This window comes from Rhinoderma darwinii, chromosome 4 (genome assembly GCF_050947455.1).
Source record: "Rhinoderma darwinii isolate aRhiDar2 chromosome 4, aRhiDar2.hap1, whole genome shotgun sequence".
Taxonomy (NCBI): Eukaryota; Metazoa; Chordata; class Amphibia; order Anura; family Rhinodermatidae; genus Rhinoderma; species Rhinoderma darwinii.
Genome location: NC_134690.1, coordinates 298,578,380 through 298,601,367, shown reverse-complemented (window position 1 = coordinate 298,601,367; position 22,988 = coordinate 298,578,380). Strand labels below are relative to the sequence as shown.

General features: G+C 37.1%; 1 protein-coding gene across 1 annotated transcript in view; it reads right to left on the bottom strand.

Moving 5' to 3' along the window:
* The window catches only part of LOC142760543 (uncharacterized), a 31,660-nt gene extending 9,427 nt beyond the window's left edge, over positions 1-22,233 (bottom strand). Inside the window, exons 1-6 of the mRNA XM_075863735.1 lie at positions 22,218-22,233; positions 21,795-21,874; positions 16,830-16,909; positions 11,865-11,944; positions 6,900-6,979; positions 1,935-2,014 (exon numbers count right to left, since the gene is read on the bottom strand). Of these exons, the coding sequence (XP_075719850.1) occupies positions 1,935-2,014; positions 6,900-6,979; positions 11,865-11,944; positions 16,830-16,909; positions 21,795-21,874; positions 22,218-22,233 (416 nt within the window). The remainder of the gene's footprint in view (positions 1-1,934; positions 2,015-6,899; positions 6,980-11,864; positions 11,945-16,829; positions 16,910-21,794; positions 21,875-22,217) is intronic.
* Positions 22,234-22,988: the final 755 nt, after the last annotated feature.

Genomic DNA, 22,988 nt, shown 5'->3' with positions numbered 1-22,988 from the left:
ACTATTTTCAATTTAACATGAAATACTACCTACAACTCAAGGGTGTATCCATGGGGGCCAAATTTTCCCCATCGATAGCCAATATAGTAATGTCATGGTGGGAACATTTTCATATTTTTTCGCCAAACAATGTGTACAGCAACCACATTGAATGGTACGGTAGATATATTGACGATATTCTGATCATTTGGAAAGGAACAAGTAACATCATACCTGAATTTATAGCAGCACTTAACAACAACCAGTGCAACTTAAAATATACCTACCATCATGATACCTCACACATTATTTTTCTAGATCTAGAATTGAAAGGAGACGAAGGTTTTCCCATCACAACAAAAACCTATCGAAAACCAACAGCTACCAATAATATTTTACATGCAAAAAGTGATCATACAGTACACACTATCAGAGCCATACCATTAGGAGAATTGCACAGGGCCAAACGAAATTGTACCAGTCAAGAACTTTTCGAGTTAGAACAAAAATCAATACACTCAAGATTACAAGAACGCGGTTATCCAAAATGGACTCTGACTAGAGCCAGTAACATCATTAAACAAAAATCTAGAAATCAACTTCTAGAACAATCAAAATCTACAAATATTAAACAAGAACCACAATCGGCTTCCAATCAACCGACACTTATCTTGCAACAAAGCAACCAATTTTCCATAATAAAAAGCTTAATAAACAAGTACCTGCCAATCCTCATGGAGGACGATACATTACGTACAATACTGTCAGGAGGTTGCAGGATAGTAGCAAAAAAAGCTTCCTCTCTGGGTAATATCCTATCTCCCTCGTTATATACACCCAATACTAATACGACAACGACATGGTTAGAGACTAAAGGCTTCTATAGATGTGGCCAATATCCTTGTAAAACCTGCTCCTATGTACATCCAACAAAAAATTTCAGTAATTCTACAGACACAGATATGTTTACAATCCAAAATTACATCAACTGCAATTCAGAATCAGTTATTTATCTAATAGAATGCACTGTATGTAGACTTAAATATGTTGGGTGCACAATCAGAAAATTCAAAACGAGAATCTTAGAACATCTGAGCTATATTAGAAATGCAAATATAGTCAATATATCAAATGCAGCCAAGCACTTTATTACCAACCACAACAGATCTACCAATACTTTCCGCTGCTATGCAATTGAAAAAATACAGCCACCAAAGCGAGGTGGAGATATTAAACACAAAACTCACCTAAGAGAAGCGTATTGGATATACAGGCTAAATACAAGATACCCAGAAGGCCTAAATCTAAGGAAAGAATTGATGTATCTCTACTAATCTATGCATACCGCATTGGGTGTCAAAATACCATTATGCCGTGTGAATTAAATCCAAGCCATTATCTCCAAACCAATACGAGGTATCTATACATTTCCATTTTGGAATTTTAACTATACACTCCACCATATGTACAAACATAACATGTGCTTTTTGTTCTGTACATATGAAAAACTACCCCCACAAACACTATTTTTTATTCCTTGTCATTGTTAGTTCCCTCACGATGCCAGACTAGTTGTGGTCCAATTTACACTCCCCCACATCCCCATCCTCGTCAATGACAACCAGAGCCGCTTCTCACGGTCATCATTTCGAAACCTAGCATACAGCTTCACATGTCAATATAAAACTCATGTCAATATTTATTGATACAAAAATAATATTATGAAATAAATCCTTAAAAAATCAACATATGTTTAGAGCAAGTACATGATACTCCTACTGTAACAGTTAAAATAGCCAAAAATTTAAAGGAAAACAACACTTGCATACATCATCACCGATCGTTAAAAAAGAGATTAAAACAAGTTAATAACTACATTTTATGAAACAAATGGTGTTCCATACACTGATCATCACCACATAAGATCATAATTATCTATAAATTTATTCACTTACCGATGCGTGATGACTTTCCCGGACAAGAAGGGTTTTTGGATCGTTTGGCTGCGCTCCGGAGTCGTCTCCCAGAGTGAGGCCTGGAACGCAAACAAACCAAACAAAACTTTATTAACATAACACAATTACATATAGTTACATCATCTCCTTAAAAAGTCCTGGAACGCAAATAAACCAACTAAAACTTTAATAAAAGACAATCATGCGAGTTGAGAAGTCCTTTAAGTATCACACATATTTACAAATCTTACCTAAGAAAAAAGAAAATCAGTTAAACAGTTACAATGAATGTATCATGAACGTAAACAACTATATCTCTTTGCTATACTCACCAAGTATCCAAGTATGGTAGCAAGAGATCCACGCTCGACATATGCGTTCCACCACATCACTACCGTGGAACGCAATCACTTCCTTACTCACCAGCTGTTGCTATCATCATGACCCATATAAGACAGCGCGCTCTTTTTGAAAAATAATTACAGCCAAGTCTAAGGACGCAGCGACGTCCGAAACGCGTAGGCCACAGAGGATACCCTCTTTCCACTTTATCTACACCCTGGACCTATACCACTGGACTTTCCGTTTTAACCCAGGACATTAAACTTGGAAACGTCGTTTCTATTTTAAATGCACTATAGCGCTGGATCCTACCTCCTATCCCCCATTTGTCAGTTTGAATCCGTGTGCCGACACGAGGAACCGGGCGCTGTCAACGACACACAGGAGTGTGTCAGGTGAGCTGGAGGATTCCTCCACACGCTTTTTTCTTTTTGACAAAAATATCGGTCAAGTGTCTCCTCACGAGCTCCCACATTCATAACCAGTGAAGACTCTATTTTGTTACATATACATTATTCTCCAAATGTCATTTGGTGTATGATTAAGTGGTGTTAATAATACAGTAATTTCCATCATACATTATATAAGGCCACAACCTTTCAAGAAAACTGTCTACAAGGAACTTTGTTGCACCAATTGAATTCCCAAACAAAAAACGCAACCTGGCTTCAGCAACACAGCGTGTTTGTTTTTAATTCACTATTCACATTGTATTTATACCTTGAAGGAAATCGTATCATTTTTTTTCTCTCAATTTATCGATATTATGACTCAAGACAGCAAGCACACCCGCTTGGAATTAGCCGAAAAAGTGTTTGGTCATCATGACCACCCTCTCGAAAAAAATAAAGACATGGAAGATGTTTTTCACAAACTGGAGAAAGACCTTGCACAGCAAGCAAAAATCTGGTGGGATTTAACCACCTTAAAGAATTACATATCCAAAAATATGATCCCTAGAGGATTACGACTCAGAAAAACACCAAGTTTCCTCTATAATGAAGAATTTCTAAATCAATGGAACCAAATTCTTTCAACCTGCTCCCTCAACCTAATGACATTAATAACGGAGCAAGAAGAACTCAAATTAATAGAATTAGACGTCCATATATTAGAAACAAAAAAATCTTTAGAAATATTTGCCAACTCTCCTTCCTATGATCTTCTTCATAATAGAACCTCAGCGGCCATTGACAAATTAGACCATGCAATTGCAGAAACAAAGAAAAATAAATTTCAACGTGACACAAAAGATTATAACAACAATGAAGTATACAATTGGAGCAACAAAGTAAGAAACTACAGCAGACCAAGACCGATCCTAAAGAAAAGGAATCAACAATTTAAAGAATACAGAGATCTACCAAATAGAGTCAGCTTCAGCTCGACTGAATTAGAATCTGCGGATGGCACCTCTGAAGATGACAACATTCACACCTGTCCCCGTCCCAATTACAATTCAAAAAACGGGGAAGGAGGGGCGGTAGGAAACATAAGTCGTACAAATCAGGAACAAAACCGTCGCCTCCGCCCAAGAAAATATCCACAGTACCGTTAACCAATGTTACCAATCTATCTTCTACAGTGTTAACCCCGGAGCAGAACGAAGCCTTAACCTTGGGACTCAATTTTGCCCCCAGAAATTTTTTTAACTTATTCAATACTATACTCGATATAAATAAATTTATACGAAATTTAACGGTCAAAAAACACTTTTTTCAAAATGAAACTGACTCTGACTCCACGTCAATGGAATCAACAACTACAACCACATTGGCAGATGAAATCAGATCCACAGCAACGATCACTTCAATACCTAAAGATTTCACTTTTCAAGAACTTTCCACCATGGTATCTCTGGACTTGTTACGTGATGAAACAGAAAACCAAACTATCACCATGGCACACAATTTTACCACCTCAAATCCAAAGTTTTATCCTACCAACTCACGCACAGAGTCAATGGACCGTTTCCAAACCGTCATTGAAAAAGAGCTACACAATCTCGCAGATAGTCTCAAAAATAAACAACCGAAAACGAATATGTCAACAAAACTTAAAAAAGCAGTTAAATCACTACAAGAAAATAAGGACATAACCATCAAAATGTCAGATAAAGGTGGCAATGTCACAGTTTTGAACAAAAAAGATTATGAAGAATCAATCACCAATATGCTTCAGGACAAAACTACCTACCAAATTTTAACAGGAAATCCCATCGATACTATCAAATACCGCATGAAAAATTTATTGGAATATGGTTTACAAAATGGTTTCATTACTCAGAAACAAAAAGAATATATGTACATTGAAAAACCAATCACCCCTATAATTCACGCGTTACCTAAGGTTCACAAACAATTATTACCTCCACCCATGAGACCGATTGTCTCTGGGATAGGATCAATCTTGGAAAAGCTATCTGAATGGCTTGACAGCTTATTACAGCCGCTAGCACAAAATACACCCGGTTTCCTGAAGGACACAAAACATGTCCTGAATTTATTTCACAAAAAAATTTGGGAAGAAAATTTTTCCTGGCTTACATGTGACGTCGTGTCACTGTACACGTCAATTCCCCACGAAATAGCTTGTACTGCTCTGAAATTTCATCTGAAGAAATATAGTACTTATGAAACAAATTTTCAAACTTACATACTAGAAGTACTTATGTTCCTACTAACTAACAACTATTTTCAATTTAACATGAAATACTACCTACAACTCAAGGGTGTATCCATGGGGGCCAAATTTTCCCCATCGATAGCCAATATAGTAATGTCATGGTGGGAACATTTTCATATTTTTTCGCCAAACAATGTGTACAGCAACCACATTGAATGGTACGGTAGATATATTGACGATATTCTGATCATTTGGAAAGGAACAAGTAACATCATACCTGAATTTATAGCAGCACTTAACAACAACCAGTGCAACTTAAAATATACCTACCATCATGATACCTCACACATTATTTTTCTAGATCTAGAATTGAAAGGAGACGAAGGTTTTCCCATCACAACAAAAACCTATCGAAAACCAACAGCTACCAATAATATTTTACATGCAAAAAGTGATCATACAGTACACACTATCAGAGCCATACCATTAGGAGAATTGCACAGGGCCAAACGAAATTGTACCAGTCAAGAACTTTTCGAGTTAGAACAAAAATCAATACACTCAAGATTACAAGAACGCGGTTATCCAAAATGGACTCTGACTAGAGCCAGTAACATCATTAAACAAAAATCTAGAAATCAACTTCTAGAACAATCAAAATCTACAAATATTAAACAAGAACCACAATCGGCTTCCAATCAACCGACACTTATCTTGCAACAAAGCAACCAATTTTCCATAATAAAAAGCTTAATAAACAAGTACCTGCCAATCCTCATGGAGGACGATACATTACGTACAATACTGTCAGGAGGTTGCAGGATAGTAGCAAAAAAAGCTTCCTCTCTGGGTAATATCCTATCTCCCTCGTTATATACACCCAATACTAATACGACAACGACATGGTTAGAGACTAAAGGCTTCTATAGATGTGGCCAATATCCTTGTAAAACCTGCTCCTATGTACATCCAACAAAAAATTTCAGTAATTCTACAGACACAGATATGTTTACAATCCAAAATTACATCAACTGCAATTCAGAATCAGTTATTTATCTAATAGAATGCACTGTATGTAGACTTAAATATGTTGGGTGCACAATCAGAAAATTCAAAACGAGAATCTTAGAACATCTGAGCTATATTAGAAATGCAAATATAGTCAATATATCAAATGCAGCCAAGCACTTTATTACCAACCACAACAGATCTACCAATACTTTCCGCTGCTATGCAATTGAAAAAATACAGCCACCAAAGCGAGGTGGAGATATTAAACACAAAACTCACCTAAGAGAAGCGTATTGGATATACAGGCTAAATACAAGATACCCAGAAGGCCTAAATCTAAGGAAAGAATTGATGTATCTCTACTAATCTATTCATACCGCATTGGGTGTCAAAATACCATTATGCCGTGTGAATTAAATCCAAGCCATTATCTCCAAACCAATACGAGGTATCTATACATTTCCATTTTGGAATTTTAACTATACACTCCACCATATGTACAAACATAACATGTGCTTTTTGTTCTGTACATATGAAAAACTACCCCCACAAACACTATTTTTTATTCCTTGTCATTGTTAGTTCCCTCACGATGCCAGACTAGTTGTGGTCCAATTTACACTCCCCCACATCCCCATCCTCGTCAATGACAACCAGAGCCGCTTCTCACGGTCATCATTTCGAAACCTAGCATACAGCTTCACATGTCAATATAAAACTCATGTCAATATTTATTGATACAAAAATAATATTATGAAATAAATCCTTAAAAAATCAACATATGTTTAGAGCAAGTACATGATACTCCTACTGTAACAGTTAAAATAGCCAAAAATTTAAAGGAAAACAACACTTGCATACATCATCACCGATCGTTAAAAAAGAGATTAAAACAAGTTAATAACTACATTTTATGAAACAAATGGTGTTCCATACACTGATCATCACCACATAAGATCATAATTATCTATAAATTTATTCACTTACCGATGCGTGATGACTTTCCCGGACAAGAAGGGTTTTTGGATCGTTTGGCTGCGCTCCGGAGTCGTCTCCCAGAGTGAGGCCTGGAACGCAAACAAACCAAACAAAACTTTATTAACATAACACAATTACATATAGTTACATCATCTCCTTAAAAAGTCCTGGAACGCAAATAAACCAACTAAAACTTTAATAAAAGACAATCATGCGAGTTGAGAAGTCCTTTAAGTATCACACATATTTACAAATCTTACCTAAGAAAAAAGAAAATCAGTTAAACAGTTACAATGAATGTATCATGAACGTAAACAACTATATCTCTTTGCTATACTCACCAAGTATCCAAGTATGGTAGCAAGAGATCCACGCTCGACATATGCGTTCCACCACATCACTACCGTGGAACGCAATCACTTCCTTACTCACCAGCTGTTGCTATCATCATGACCCATATAAGACAGCGCGCTCTTTTTGAAAAATAATTACAGCCAAGTCTAAGGACGCAGCGACGTCCGAAACGCGTAGGCCACAGAGGATACCCTCTTTCCACTTTATCTACACCCTGGACCTATACCACTGGACTTTCCGTTTTAACCCAGGACATTAAACTTGGAAACGTCGTTTCTATTTTAAATGCACTATAGCGCTGGATCCTACCTCCTATCCCCCATTTGTCAGTTTGAATCCGTGTGCCGACACGAGGAACCGGGCGCTGTCAACGACACACAGGAGTGTGTCAGGTGAGCTGGAGGATTCCTCCACACGCTTTTTTCTTTTTGACAAAAATATCGGTCAAGTGTCTCCTCACGAGCTCCCACATTCATAACCAGTGAAGACTCTATTTTGTTACATATACATTATTCTCCAAATGTCATTTGGTGTATGATTAAGTGGTGTTAATAATACAGTAATTTCCATCATACATTATATAAGGCCACAACCTTTCAAGAAAACTGTCTACAAGGAACTTTGTTGCACCAATTGAATTCCCAAACAAAAAACGCAACCTGGCTTCAGCAACACAGCGTGTTTGTTTTTAATTCACTATTCACATTGTATTTATACCTTGAAGGAAATCGTATCATTTTTTTTCTCTCAATTTATCGATATTATGACTCAAGACAGCAAGCACACCCGCTTGGAATTAGCCGAAAAAGTGTTTGGTCATCATGACCACCCTCTCGAAAAAAATAAAGACATGGAAGATGTTTTTCACAAACTGGAGAAAGACCTTGCACAGCAAGCAAAAATCTGGTGGGATTTAACCACCTTAAAGAATTACATATCCAAAAATATGATCCCTAGAGGATTACGACTCAGAAAAACACCAAGTTTCCTCTATAATGAAGAATTTCTAAATCAATGGAACCAAATTCTTTCAACCTGCTCCCTCAACCTAATGACATTAATAACGGAGCAAGAAGAACTCAAATTAATAGAATTAGACGTCCATATATTAGAAACAAAAAAATCTTTAGAAATATTTGCCAACTCTCCTTCCTATGATCTTCTTCATAATAGAACCTCAGCGGCCATTGACAAATTAGACCATGCAATTGCAGAAACAAAGAAAAATAAATTTCAACGTGACACAAAAGATTATAACAACAATGAAGTATACAATTGGAGCAACAAAGTAAGAAACTACAGCAGACCAAGACCGATCCTAAAGAAAAGGAATCAACAATTTAAAGAATACAGAGATCTACCAAATAGAGTCAGCTTCAGCTCGACTGAATTAGAATCTGCGGATGGCACCTCTGAAGATGACAACATTCACACCTGTCCCCGTCCCAATTACAATTCAAAAAACGGGGAAGGAGGGGCGGTAGGAAACATAAGTCGTACAAATCAGGAACAAAACCGTCGCCTCCGCCCAAGAAAATATCCACAGTACCGTTAACCAATGTTACCAATCTATCTTCTACAGTGTTAACCCCGGAGCAGAACGAAGCCTTAACCTTGGGACTCAATTTTGCCCCCAGAAAAATTTTTAACTTATTCAATACTATACTCGATATAAATAAATTTATACGAAATTTAACGGTCAAAAAACACTTTTTTCAAAATGAAACTGACTCTGACTCCACGTCAATGGAATCAACAACTACAACCACATTGGCAGATGAAATCAGATCCACAGCAACGATCACTTCAATACCTAAAGATTTCACTTTTCAAGAACTTTCCACCATGGTATCTCTGGACTTGTTACGTGATGAAACAGAAAACCAAACTATCACCATGGCACACAATTTTACCACCTCAAATCCAAAGTTTTATCCTACCAACTCACGCACAGAGTCAATGGACCGTTTCCAAACCGTCATTGAAAAAGAGCTACACAATCTCGCAGATAGTCTCAAAAATAAACAACCGAAAACGAATATGTCAACAAAACTTAAAAAAGCAGTTAAATCACTACAAGAAAATAAGGACATAACCATCAAAATGTCAGATAAAGGTGGCAATGTCACAGTTTTGAACAAAAAAGATTATGAAGAATCAATCACCAATATGCTTCAGGACAAAACTACCTACCAAATTTTAACAGGAAATCCCATCGATACTATCAAATACCGCATGAAAAATTTATTGGAATATGGTTTACAAAATGGTTTCATTACTCAGAAACAAAAAGAATATATGTACATTGAAAAACCAATCACCCCTATAATTCACGCGTTACCTAAGGTTCACAAACAATTATTACCTCCACCCATGAGACCGATTGTCTCTGGGATAGGATCAATCTTGGAAAAGCTATCTGAATGGCTTGACAGCTTATTACAGCCGCTAGCACAAAATACACCCGGTTTCCTGAAGGACACAAAACATGTCCTGAATTTATTTCACAAAAAAATTTGGGAAGAAAATTTTTCCTGTCTTACATGTGACGTCGTGTCACTGTACACGTCAATTCCCCACGAAATAGCTTGTACTGCTCTGAAATTTCATCTGAAGAAATATAGTACTTATGAAACAAATTTTCAAACTTACATACTAGAAGTACTTATGTTCCTACTAACTAACAACTATTTTCAATTTAACATGAAATACTACCTACAACTCAAGGGTGTATCCATGGGGGCCAAATTTTCCCCATTGATAGCCAATATAGTAATGTCATGGTGGGAACATTTTCATATTTTTTCGCCAAACAATGTGTACAGCAACCACATTGAATGGTACGGTAGATATATTGACGATATTCTGATCATTTGGAAAGGAACAAGTAACATCATACCTGAATTTATAGCAGCACTTAACAACAACCAGTGCAACTTAAAATATACCTACCATCATGATACCTCACACATTATTTTTCTAGATCTAGAATTGAAAGGAGACGAAGGTTTTCCCATCACAACAAAAACCTATCGAAAACCAACAGCTACCAATAATATTTTACATGCAAAAAGTGATCATACAGTACACACTATCAGAGCCATACCATTAGGAGAATTGCACAGGGCCAAACGAAATTGTACCAGTCAAGAACTTTTCGAGTTAGAACAAAAATCAATACACTCAAGATTACAAGAACGCGGTTATCCAAAATGGACTCTGACTAGAGCCAGTAACATCATTAAACAAAAATCTAGAAATCAACTTCTAGAACAATCAAAATCTACAAATATTAAACAAGAACCACAATCGGCTTCCAATCAACCGACACTTATCTTGCAACAAAGCAACCAATTTTCCATAATAAAAAGCTTAATAAACAAGTACCTGCCAATCCTCATGGAGGACGATACATTACGTACAATACTGTCAGGAGGTTGCAGGATAGTAGCAAAAAAAGCTTCCTCTCTGGGTAATATCCTATCTCCCTCGTTATATACACCCAATACTAATACGACAACGACATGGTTAGAGACTAAAGGCTTCTATAGATGTGGCCAATATCCTTGTAAAACCTGCTCCTATGTACATCCAACAAAAAATTTCAGTAATTCTACAGACACAGATATGTTTACAATCCAAAATTACATCAACTGCAATTCAGAATCAGTTATTTATCTAATAGAATGCACTGTATGTAGACTTAAATATGTTGGGTGCACAATCAGAAAATTCAAAACGAGAATCTTAGAACATCTGAGCTATATTAGAAATGCAAATATAGTCAATATATCAAATGCAGCCAAGCACTTTATTACCAACCACAACAGATCTACCAATACTTTCCGCTGCTATGCAATTGAAAAAATACAGCCACCAAAGCGAGGTGGAGATATTAAACACAAAACTCACCTAAGAGAAGCGTATTGGATATACAGGCTAAATACAAGATACCCAGAAGGCCTAAATCTAAGGAAAGAATTGATGTATCTCTACTAATCTATTCATACCGCATTGGGTGTCAAAATACCATTATGCCGTGTGAATTAAATCCAAGCCATTATCTCCAAACCAATACGAGGTATCTATACATTTCCATTTTGGAATTTTAACTATACACTCCACCATATGTACAAACATAACATGTGCTTTTTGTTCTGTACATATGAAAAACTACCCCCACAAACACTATTTTTTATTCCTTGTCATTGTTAGTTCCCTCACGATGCCAGACTAGTTGTGGTCCAATTTACACTCCCCCACATCCCCATCCTCGTCAATGACAACCAGAGCCGCTTCTCACGGTCATCATTTCGAAACCTAGCATACAGCTTCACATGTCAATATAAAACTCATGTCAATATTTATTGATACAAAAATAATATTATGAAATAAATCCTTAAAAAATCAACATATGTTTAGAGCAAGTACATGATACTCCTACTGTAACAGTTAAAATAGCCAAAAATTTAAAGGAAAACAACACTTGCATACATCATCACCGATCGTTAAAAAAGAGATTAAAACAAGTTAATAACTACATTTTATGAAACAAATGGTGTTCCATACACTGATCATCACCACATAAGATCATAATTATCTATAAATTTATTCACTTACCGATGCGTGATGACTTTCCCGGACAAGAAGGGTTTTTGGATCGTTTGGCTGCGCTCCGGAGTCGTCTCCCAGAGTGAGGCCTGGAACGCAAACAAACCAAACAAAACTTTATTAACATAACACAATTACATATAGTTACATCATCTCCTTAAAAAGTCCTGGAACGCAAATAAACCAACTAAAACTTTAATAAAAGACAATCATGCGAGTTGAGAAGTCCTTTAAGTATCACACATATTTACAAATCTTACCTAAGAAAAAAGAAAATCAGTTAAACAGTTACAATGAATGTATCATGAACGTAAACAACTATATCTCTTTGCTATACTCACCAAGTATCCAAGTATGGTAGCAAGAGATCCACGCTCGACATATGCGTTCCACCACATCACTACCGTGGAACGCAATCACTTCCTTACTCACCAGCTGTTGCTATCATCATGACCCATATAAGACAGCGCGCTCTTTTTGAAAAATAATTACAGCCAAGTCTAAGGACGCAGCGACGTCCGAAACGCGTAGGCCACAGAGGATACCCTCTTTCCACTTTATCTACACCCTGGACCTATACCACTGGACTTTCCGTTTTAACCCAGGACATTAAACTTGGAAACGTCGTTTCTATTTTAAATGCACTATAGCGCTGGATCCTACCTCCTATCCCCCATTTGTCAGTTTGAATCCGTGTGCCGACACGAGGAACCGGGCGCTGTCAACGACACACAGGAGTGTGTCAGGTGAGCTGGAGGATTCCTCCACACGCTTTTTTCTTTTTGACAAAAATATCGGTCAAGTGTCTCCTCACGAGCTCCCACATTCATAACCAGTGAAGACTCTATTTTGTTACATATACATTATTCTCCAAATGTCATTTGGTGTATGATTAAGTGGTGTTAATAATACAGTAATTTCCATCATACATTATATAAGGCCACAACCTTTCAAGAAAACTGTCTACAAGGAACTTTGTTGCACCAATTGAATTCCCAAACAAAAAACGCAACCTGGCTTCAGCAACACAGCGTGTTTGTTTTTAATTCACTATTCACATTGTATTTATACCTTGAAGGAAATCGTATCATTTTTTTTCTCTCAATTTATCGATATTATGACTCAAGACAGCAAGCACACCCGCTTGGAATTAGCCGAAAAAGTGTTTGGTCATCATGACCACCCTCTCGAAAAAAATAAAGACATGGAAGATGTTTTTCACAAACTGGAGAAAGACCTTGCACAGCAAGCAAAAATCTGGTGGGATTTAACCACCTTAAAGAATTACATATCCAAAAATATGATCCCTAGAGGATTACGACTCAGAAAAACACCAAGTTTCCTCTATAATGAAGAATTTCTAAATCAATGGAACCAAATTCTTTCAACCTGCTCCCTCAACCTAATGACATTAATAACGGAGCAAGAAGAACTCAAATTAATAGAATTAGACGTCCATATATTAGAAACAAAAAAATCTTTAGAAATATTTGCCAACTCTCCTTCCTATGATCTTCTTCATAATAGAACCTCAGCGGCCATTGACAAATTAGACCATGCAATTGCAGAAACAAAGAAAAATAAATTTCAACGTGACACAAAAGATTATAACAACAATGAAGTATACAATTGGAGCAACAAAGTAAGAAACTACAGCAGACCAAGACCGATCCTAAAGAAAAGGAATCAACAATTTAAAGAATACAGAGATCTACCAAATAGAGTCAGCTTCAGCTCGACTGAATTAGAATCTGCGGATGGCACCTCTGAAGATGACAACATTCACACCTGTCCCCGTCCCAATTACAATTCAAAAAACGGGGAAGGAGGGGCGGTAGGAAACATAAGTCGTACAAATCAGGAACAAAACCGTCGCCTCCGCCCAAGAAAATATCCACAGTACCGTTAACCAATGTTACCAATCTATCTTCTACAGTGTTAACCCCGGAGCAGAACGAAGCCTTAACCTTGGGACTCAATTTTGCCCCCAGAAAAATTTTTAACTTATTCAATACTATACTCGATATAAATAAATTTATACGAAATTTAACGGTCAAAAAACACTTTTTTCAAAATGAAACTGACTCTGACTCCACGTCAATGGAATCAACAACTACAACCACATTGGCAGATGAAATCAGATCCACAGCAACGATCACTTCAATACCTAAAGATTTCACTTTTCAAGAACTTTCCACCATGGTATCTCTGGACTTGTTACGTGATGAAACAGAAAACCAAACTATCACCATGGCACACAATTTTACCACCTCAAATCCAAAGTTTTATCCTACCAACTCACGCACAGAGTCAATGGACCGTTTCCAAACCGTCATTGAAAAAGAGCTACACAATCTCGCAGATAGTCTCAAAAATAAACAACCGAAAACGAATATGTCAACAAAACTTAAAAAAGCAGTTAAATCACTACAAGAAAATAAGGACATAACCATCAAAATGTCAGATAAAGGTGGCAATGTCACAGTTTTGAACAAAAAAGATTATGAAGAATCAATCACCAATATGCTTCAGGACAAAACTACCTACCAAATTTTAACAGGAAATCCCATCGATACTATCAAATACCGCATGAAAAATTTATTGGAATATGGTTTACAAAATGGTTTCATTACTCAGAAACAAAAAGAATATATGTACATTGAAAAACCAATCACCCCTATAATTCACGCGTTACCTAAGGTTCACAAACAATTATTACCTCCACCCATGAGACCGATTGTCTCTGGGATAGGATCAATCTTGGAAAAGCTATCTGAATGGCTTGACAGCTTATTACAGCCGCTAGCACAAAATACACCCGGTTTCCTGAAGGACACAAAACATGTCCTGAATTTATTTCACAAAAAAATTTGGGAAGAAAATTTTTCCTGGCTTACATGTGACGTCGTGTCACTGTACACGTCAATTCCCCACGAAATAGCTTGTACTGCTCTGAAATTTCATCTGAAGAAATATAGTACTTATGAAACAAATTTTCAAACTTACATACTAGAAGTACTTATGTTCCTACTAACTAACAACTATTTTCAATTTAACATGAAATACTACCTACAACTCAAGGGTGTATCCATGGGGGCCAAATTTTCCCCATCGATAGCCAATATAGTAATGTCATGGTGGGAACATTTTCATATTTTTTCGCCAAACAATGTGTACAGCAACCACATTGAATGGTACGGTAGATATATTGACGATATTCTGATCATTTGGAAAGGAACAAGTAACATCATACCTGAATTTATAGCAGCACTTAACAACAACCAGTGCAACTTAAAATATACCTACCATCATGATACCTCACACATTATTTTTCTAGATCTAGAATTGAAAGGAGACGAAGGTTTTCCCATCACAACAAAAACCTATCGAAAACCAACAGCTACCAATAATATTTTACATGCAAAAAGTGATCATACAGTACACACTATCAGAGCCATACCATTAGGAGAATTGCACAGGGCCAAACGAAATTGTACCAGTCAAGAACTTTTCGAGTTAGAACAAAAATCAATACACTCAAGATTACAAGAACGCGGTTATCCAAAATGGACTCTGACTAGAGCCAGTAACATCATTAAACAAAAATCTAGAAATCAACTTCTAGAACAATCAAAATCTACAAATATTAAACAAGAACCACAATCGGCTTCCAATCAACCGACACTTATCTTGCAACAAAGCAACCAATTTTCCATAATAAAAAGCTTAATAAACAAGTACCTGCCAATCCTCATGGAGGACGATACATTACGTACAATACTGTCAGGAGGTTGCAGGATAGTAGCAAAAAAAGCTTCCTCTCTGGGTAATATCCTATCTCCCTCGTTATATACACCCAATACTAATACGACAACGACATGGTTAGAGACTAAAGGCTTCTATAGATGTGGCCAATATCCTTGTAAAACCTGCTCCTATGTACATCCAACAAAAAATTTCAGTAATTCTACAGACACAGATATGTTTACAATCCAAAATTACATCAACTGCAATTCAGAATCAGTTATTTATCTAATAGAATGCACTGTATGTAGACTTAAATATGTTGGGTGCACAATCAGAAAATTCAAAACGAGAATCTTAGAACATCTGAGCTATATTAGAAATGCAAATATAGTCAATATATCAAATGCAGCCAAGCACTTTATTACCAACCACAACAGATCTACCAATACTTTCCGCTGCTATGCAATTGAAAAAATACAGCCACCAAAGCGAGGTGGAGATATTAAACACAAAACTCACCTAAGAGAAGCGTATTGGATATACAGGCTAAATACAAGATACCCAGAAGGCCTAAATCTAAGGAAAGAATTGATGTATCTCTACTAATCTATGCATACCGCATTGGGTGTCAAAATACCATTATGCCGTGTGAATTAAATCCAAGCCATTATCTCCAAACCAATACGAGGTATCTATACATTTCCATTTTGGAATTTTAACTATACACTCCACCATATGTACAAACATAACATGTGCTTTTTGTTCTGTACATATGAAAAACTACCCCCACAAACACTATTTTTTATTCCTTGTCATTGTTAGTTCCCTCACGATGCCAGACTAGTTGTGGTCCAATTTACACTCCCCCACATCCCCATCCTCGTCAATGACAACCAGAGCCGCTTCTCACGGTCATCATTTCGAAACCTAGCATACAGCTTCACATGTCAATATAAAACTCATGTCAATATTTATTGATACAAAAATAATATTATGAAATAAATCCTTAAAAAATCAACATATGTTTAGAGCAAGTACATGATACTCCTACTGTAACAGTTAAAATAGCCAAAAATTTAAAGGAAAACAACACTTGCATACATCATCACCGATCGTTAAAAAAGAGATTAAAACAAGTTAATAACTACATTTTATGAAACAAATGGTGTTCCATACACTGATCATCACCACATAAGATCATAATTATCTATAAATTTATTCACTTACCGATGCGTGATGACTTTCCCGGACAAGAAGGGTTTTTGGATCGTTTGGCTGCGCTCCGGAGTCGTCTCCCAGAGTGAGGCCTGGAACGCAAACAAACCAAACAAAACTTTATTAACATAACACAATTACATATAGTTACATCATCTCCTTAAAAAGTCCTGGAACGCAAATAAACCAACTAAAACTTTAATAAAAGACAATCATGCGAGTTGAGAAGTCCTTTAAGTATCACACATATTTACAAATCTTACCTAAGAAAAAAGAAAATCAGTTAAACAGTTACAATGAATGTATCATGAACGTAAACAACTATATCTCTTTGCTATACTCACCAAGTATCCAAGTATGGTAGCAAGAGATCCACGCTCGACATATGCGTTCCACCACATCACTACCGTGGAACGCAATCACTTCCTTACTCACCAGCTGTTGCTATCATCATGACCCATATAAGACAGCGCGCTCTTTTTGAAAAATAATTACAGCCAAGTCTAAGGACGCAGCGACGTCCGAAACGCGTAGGCCACAGAGGATACCCTCTTTCCACTTTATCTACACCCTGGACCTATACCACTGGACTTTCCGTTTTAACCCAGGACATTAAACTTGGAAACGTCGTTTCTATTTTAAATGCACTATAGCGCTGGATCCTACCTCCTATCCCCCATTTGTCAGTTTGAATCCGTGTGCCGACACGAGGAACCGGGCGCTGTCAACGACACACAGGAGTGTGTCAGGTGAGCTGGAGGATTCCTCCACACGCTTTTTTCTTTTTGACAAAAATATCGGTCAAGTGTCTCCTCACGAGCTCCCACATTCATAACCAGTGAAGACTCTATTTTGTTACATATACATTATTCTCCAAATGTCATTTGGTGTATGATTAAGTGGTGTTAATAATACAGTAATTTCCATCATACATTATATAAGGCCACAACCTTTCAAGAAAACTGTCTACAAGGAACTTTGTTGCACCAATTGAATTCCCAAACAAAAAACGCAACCTGGCTTCAGCAACACAGCGTGTTTGTTTTTAATTCACTATTCACATTGTATTTATACCTTGAAGGAAATCGTATCATTTTTTTTCTCTCAATTTATCGATATTATGACTCAAGACAGCAAGCACACCCGCTTGGAATTAGCCGAAAAAGTGTTTGGTCATCATGACCACCCTCTCGAAAAAAATAAAGACATGGAAGATGTTTTTCACAAACTGGAGAAAGACCTTGCACAGCAAGCAAAAATCTGGTGGGATTTAACCACCTTAAAGAATTACATATCCAAAAATATGATCCCTAGAGGATTACGACTCAGAAAAACACCAAGTTTCCTCTATAATGAAGAATTTCTAAATCAATGGAACCAAATTCTTTCAACCTGCTCCCTCAACCTAATGACATTAATAACGGAGCAAGAAGAACTCAAATTAATAGAATTAGACGTCCATATATTAGAAACAAAAAAATCTTTAGAAATATTTGCCAACTCTCCTTCCTATGATCTTCTTCATAATAGAACCTCAGCGGCCATTGACAAATTAGACCATGCAATTGCAGAAACAAAGAAAAATAAATTTCAACGTGACACAAAAGATTATAACAACAATGAAGTATACAATTGGAGCAACAAAGTAAGAAACTACAGCAGACCAAGACCGATCCTAAAGAAAAGGAATCAACAATTTAAAGAATACAGAGATCTACCAAATAGAGTCAGCTTCAGCTCGACTGAATTAGAATCTGCGGATGGCACCTCTGAAGATGACAACATTCACACCTGTCCCCGTCCCAATTACAATTCAAAAAACGGGGAAGGAGGGGCGGTAGGAAACATAAGTCGTACAAATCAGGAACAAAACCGTCGCCTCCGCCCAAGAAAATATCCACAGTACCGTTAACCAATGTTACCAATCTATCTTCTACAGTGTTAACCCCGGAGCAGAACGAAGCCTTAACCTTGGGACTCAATTTTGCCCCCAGAAAAATTTTTAACTTATTCAATACTATACTCGATATAAATAAATTTATACGAAATTTAACGGTCAAAAAACACTTTTTTCAAAATGAAACTGACTCTGACTCCACGTCAATGGAATCAACAACTACAACCACATTGGCAGATGAAATCAGATCCACAGCAACGATCACTTCAATACCTAAAGATTTCACTTTTCAAGAACTTTCCACCATGGTATCTCTGGACTTGTTACGTGATGAAACAGAAAACCAAACTATCACCATGGCACACAATTTTACCACCTCAAATCCAAAGTTTTATCCTACCAACTCACGCACAGAGTCAATGGACCGTTTCCAAACCGTCATTGAAAAAGAGCTACACAATCTCGCAGATAGTCTCAAAAATAAACAACCGAAAACGAATATGTCAACAAAACTTAAAAAAGCAGTTAAATCACTACAAGAAAATAAGGACATAACCATCAAAATGTCAGATAAAGGTGGCAATGTCACAGTTTTGAACAAAAAAGATTATGAAGAATCAATCACCAATATGCTTCAGGACAAAACTACCTACCAAATTTTAACAGGAAATCCCATCGATACTATCAAATACCGCATGAAAAATTTATTGGAATATGGTTTACAAAATGGTTTCATTACTCAGAAACAAAAAGAATATATGTACATTGAAAAACCAATCACCCCTATAATTCACGCGTTACCTAAGGTTCACAAACAATTATTACCTCCACCCATGAGACCGATTGTCTCTGGGATAGGATCAATCTTGGAAAAGCTATCTGAATGGCTTGACAGCTTATTACAGCCGCTAGCACAAAATACACCCGGTTTCCTGAAGGACACAAAACATGTCCTGAATTTATTTCACAAAAAAATTTGGGAAGAAAATTTTTCCTGGCTTACATGTGACGTCGTGTCACTGTACACGTCAATTCCCCACGAAATAGCTTGTACTGCTCTGAAATTTCATCTGAAGAAATATAGTACTTATGAAACAAATTTTCAAACTTACATACTAGAAGTACTTATGTTCCTACTAACTAACAACTATTTTCAATTTAACATGAAATACTACCTACAACTCAAGGGTGTATCCATGGGGGCCAAATTTTCCCCATCGATAGCCAATATAGTAATGTCATGGTGGGAACATTTTCATATTTTTTCGCCAAACAATGTGTACAGCAACCACATTGAATGGTACGGTAGATATATTGACGATATTCTGATCATTTGGAAAGGAACAAGTAACATCATACCTGAATTTATAGCAGCACTTAACAACAACCAGTGCAACTTAAAATATACCTACCATCATGATACCTCACACATTATTTTTCTAGATCTAGAATTGAAAGGAGACGAAGGTTTTCCCATCACAACAAAAACCTATCGAAAACCAACAGCTACCAATAATATTTTACATGCAAAAAGTGATCATACAGTACACACTATCAGAGCCATACCATTAGGAGAATTGCACAGGGCCAAACGAAATTGTACCAGTCAAGAACTTTTCGAGTTAGAACAAAAATCAATACACTCAAGATTACAAGAACGCGGTTATCCAAAATGGACTCTGACTAGAGCCAGTAACATCATTAAACAAAAATCTAGAAATCAACTTCTAGAACAATCAAAATCTACAAATATTAAACAAGAACCACAATCGGCTTCCAATCAACCGACACTTATCTTGCAACAAAGCAACCAATTTTCCATAATAAAAAGCTTAATAAACAAGTACCTGCCAATCCTCATGGAGGACGATACATTACGTACAATACTGTCAGGAGGTTGCAGGATAGTAGCAAAAAAAGCTTCCTCTCTGGGTAATATCCTATCTCCCTCGTTATATACACCCAATACTAATACGACAACGACATGGTTAGAGACTAAAGGCTTCTATAGATGTGGCCAATATCCTTGTAAAACCTGCTCCTATGTACATCCAACAAAAAATTTCAGTAATTCTACAGACACAGATATGTTTACAATCCAAAATTACATCAACTGCAATTCAGAATCAGTTATTTATCTAATAGAATGCACTGTATGTAGACTTAAATATGTTGGGTGCACAATCAGAAAATTCAAAACGAGAATCTTAGAACATCTGAGCTATATTAGAAATGCAAATATAGTCAATATATCAAATGCAGCCAAGCACTTTATTACCAACCACAACAGATCTACCAATACTTTCCGCTGCTATGCAATTGAAAAAATACAGCCACCAAAGCGAGGTGGAGATATTAAACACAAAACTCACCTAAGAGAAGCGTATTGGATATACAGGCTAAATACAAGATACCCAGAAGGCCTAAATCTAAGGAAAGAATTGATGTATCTCTACTAATCTATTCATACCGCATTGGGTGTCAAAATACCATTATGCCGTGTGAATTAAATCCAAGCCATTATCTCCAAACCAATACGAGGTATCTATACATTTCCATTTTGGAATTTTAACTATACACTCCACCATATGTACAAACATAACATGTGCTTTTTGTTCTGTACATATGAAAAACTACCCCCACAAACACTATTTTTTATTCCTTGTCATTGTTAGTTCCCTCACGATGCCAGACTAGTTGTGGTCCAATTTACACTCCCCCACATCCCCATCCTCGTCAATGACAACCAGAGCCGCTTCTCACGGTCATCATTTCGAAACCTAGCATACAGCTTCACATGTCAATATAAAACTCATGTCAATATTTATTGATACAAAAATAATATTATGAAATAAATCCTTAAAAAATCAACATATGTTTAGAGCAAGTACATGATACTCCTACTGTAACAGTTAAAATAGCCAAAAATTTAAAGGAAAACAACACTTGCATACATCATCACCGATCGTTAAAAAAGAGATTAAAACAAGTTAATAACTACATTTTATGAAACAAATGGTGTTCCATACACTGATCATCACCACATAAGATCATAATTATCTATAAATTTATTCACTTACCGATGCGTGATGACTTTCCCGGACAAGAAGGGTTTTTGGATCGTTTGGCTGCGCTCCGGAGTCGTCTCCCAGAGTGAGGCCTGGAACGCAAACAAACCAAACAAAACTTTATTAACATAACACAATTACATATAGTTACATCATCTCCTTAAAAAGTCCTGGAACGCAAATAAACCAACTAAAACTTTAATAAAAGACAATCATGCGAGTTGAGAAGTCCTTTAAGTATCACACATATTTACAAATCTTACCTAAGAAAAAAGAAAATCAGTTAAACAGTTACAATGAATGTATCATGAACGTAAACAACTATATCTCTTTGCTATACTCACCAAGTATCCAAGTATGGTAGCAAGAGATCCACGCTCGACATATGCGTTCCACCACATCACTACCGTGGAACGCAATCACTTCCTTACTCACCAGCTGTTGCTATCATCATGACCCATATAATACAGCGCGCTCTTTTTGAAAAATAATTACAGCCAAGTCTAAGGACGCAGCGACGTCCGAAACGCGTAGGCCACAGAGGATACCCTCTTTCCACTTTATCTACACCCTGGACCTATACCACTGGACTGTGAGTCAGCAACCTGACTCACAGCTGCCATAAATGTGGGAGGCAAACTTCCCCGTCCCTATTTTTGGCTACAAGCCAGGAAAAGGTGTCTTCAAATTGCTAAGGCATTATTCACACGACAGGGTCCGAGTGTTGGCCGTTTTTCCCGGCCATTTTGCATCCGTTTTGCATCCGTTCCATTTCCGGCCGTGTTGCAGTTTTTAACGGACGATTTTGACCCGTTTTGCATCCGTTTTAAAATCGGATGAATTTCATTTGTAAATTTTTTGCTACACACTTCCCTCTGTAAATACTGCCACAGCTCCCCTGTAGGTAGTGCCACACAGCCCTTTGTAGGTAATGCCACATAGGCCCCTGTAATGCCACACAGTCCCCTGTAGGTAGTGGCACACAGCCCCCTGTAGGTAGTGGCACACAGCCTTCTGTAGGTAATGCCACACAGCCCCCTGTAGGTAATGCCACACAGCCCCCTGTAGGTAATTCCACACAACCCCCGTAGGTAATGCCACACAGCCCCCCGTAGGTAATGCCACACAGCCCCCCATAGGTAATGCCACACAGCCCCCTGTAGGTAGTTCTATACAGCACCCCCCCCCCCCATAGATGGCAACCCC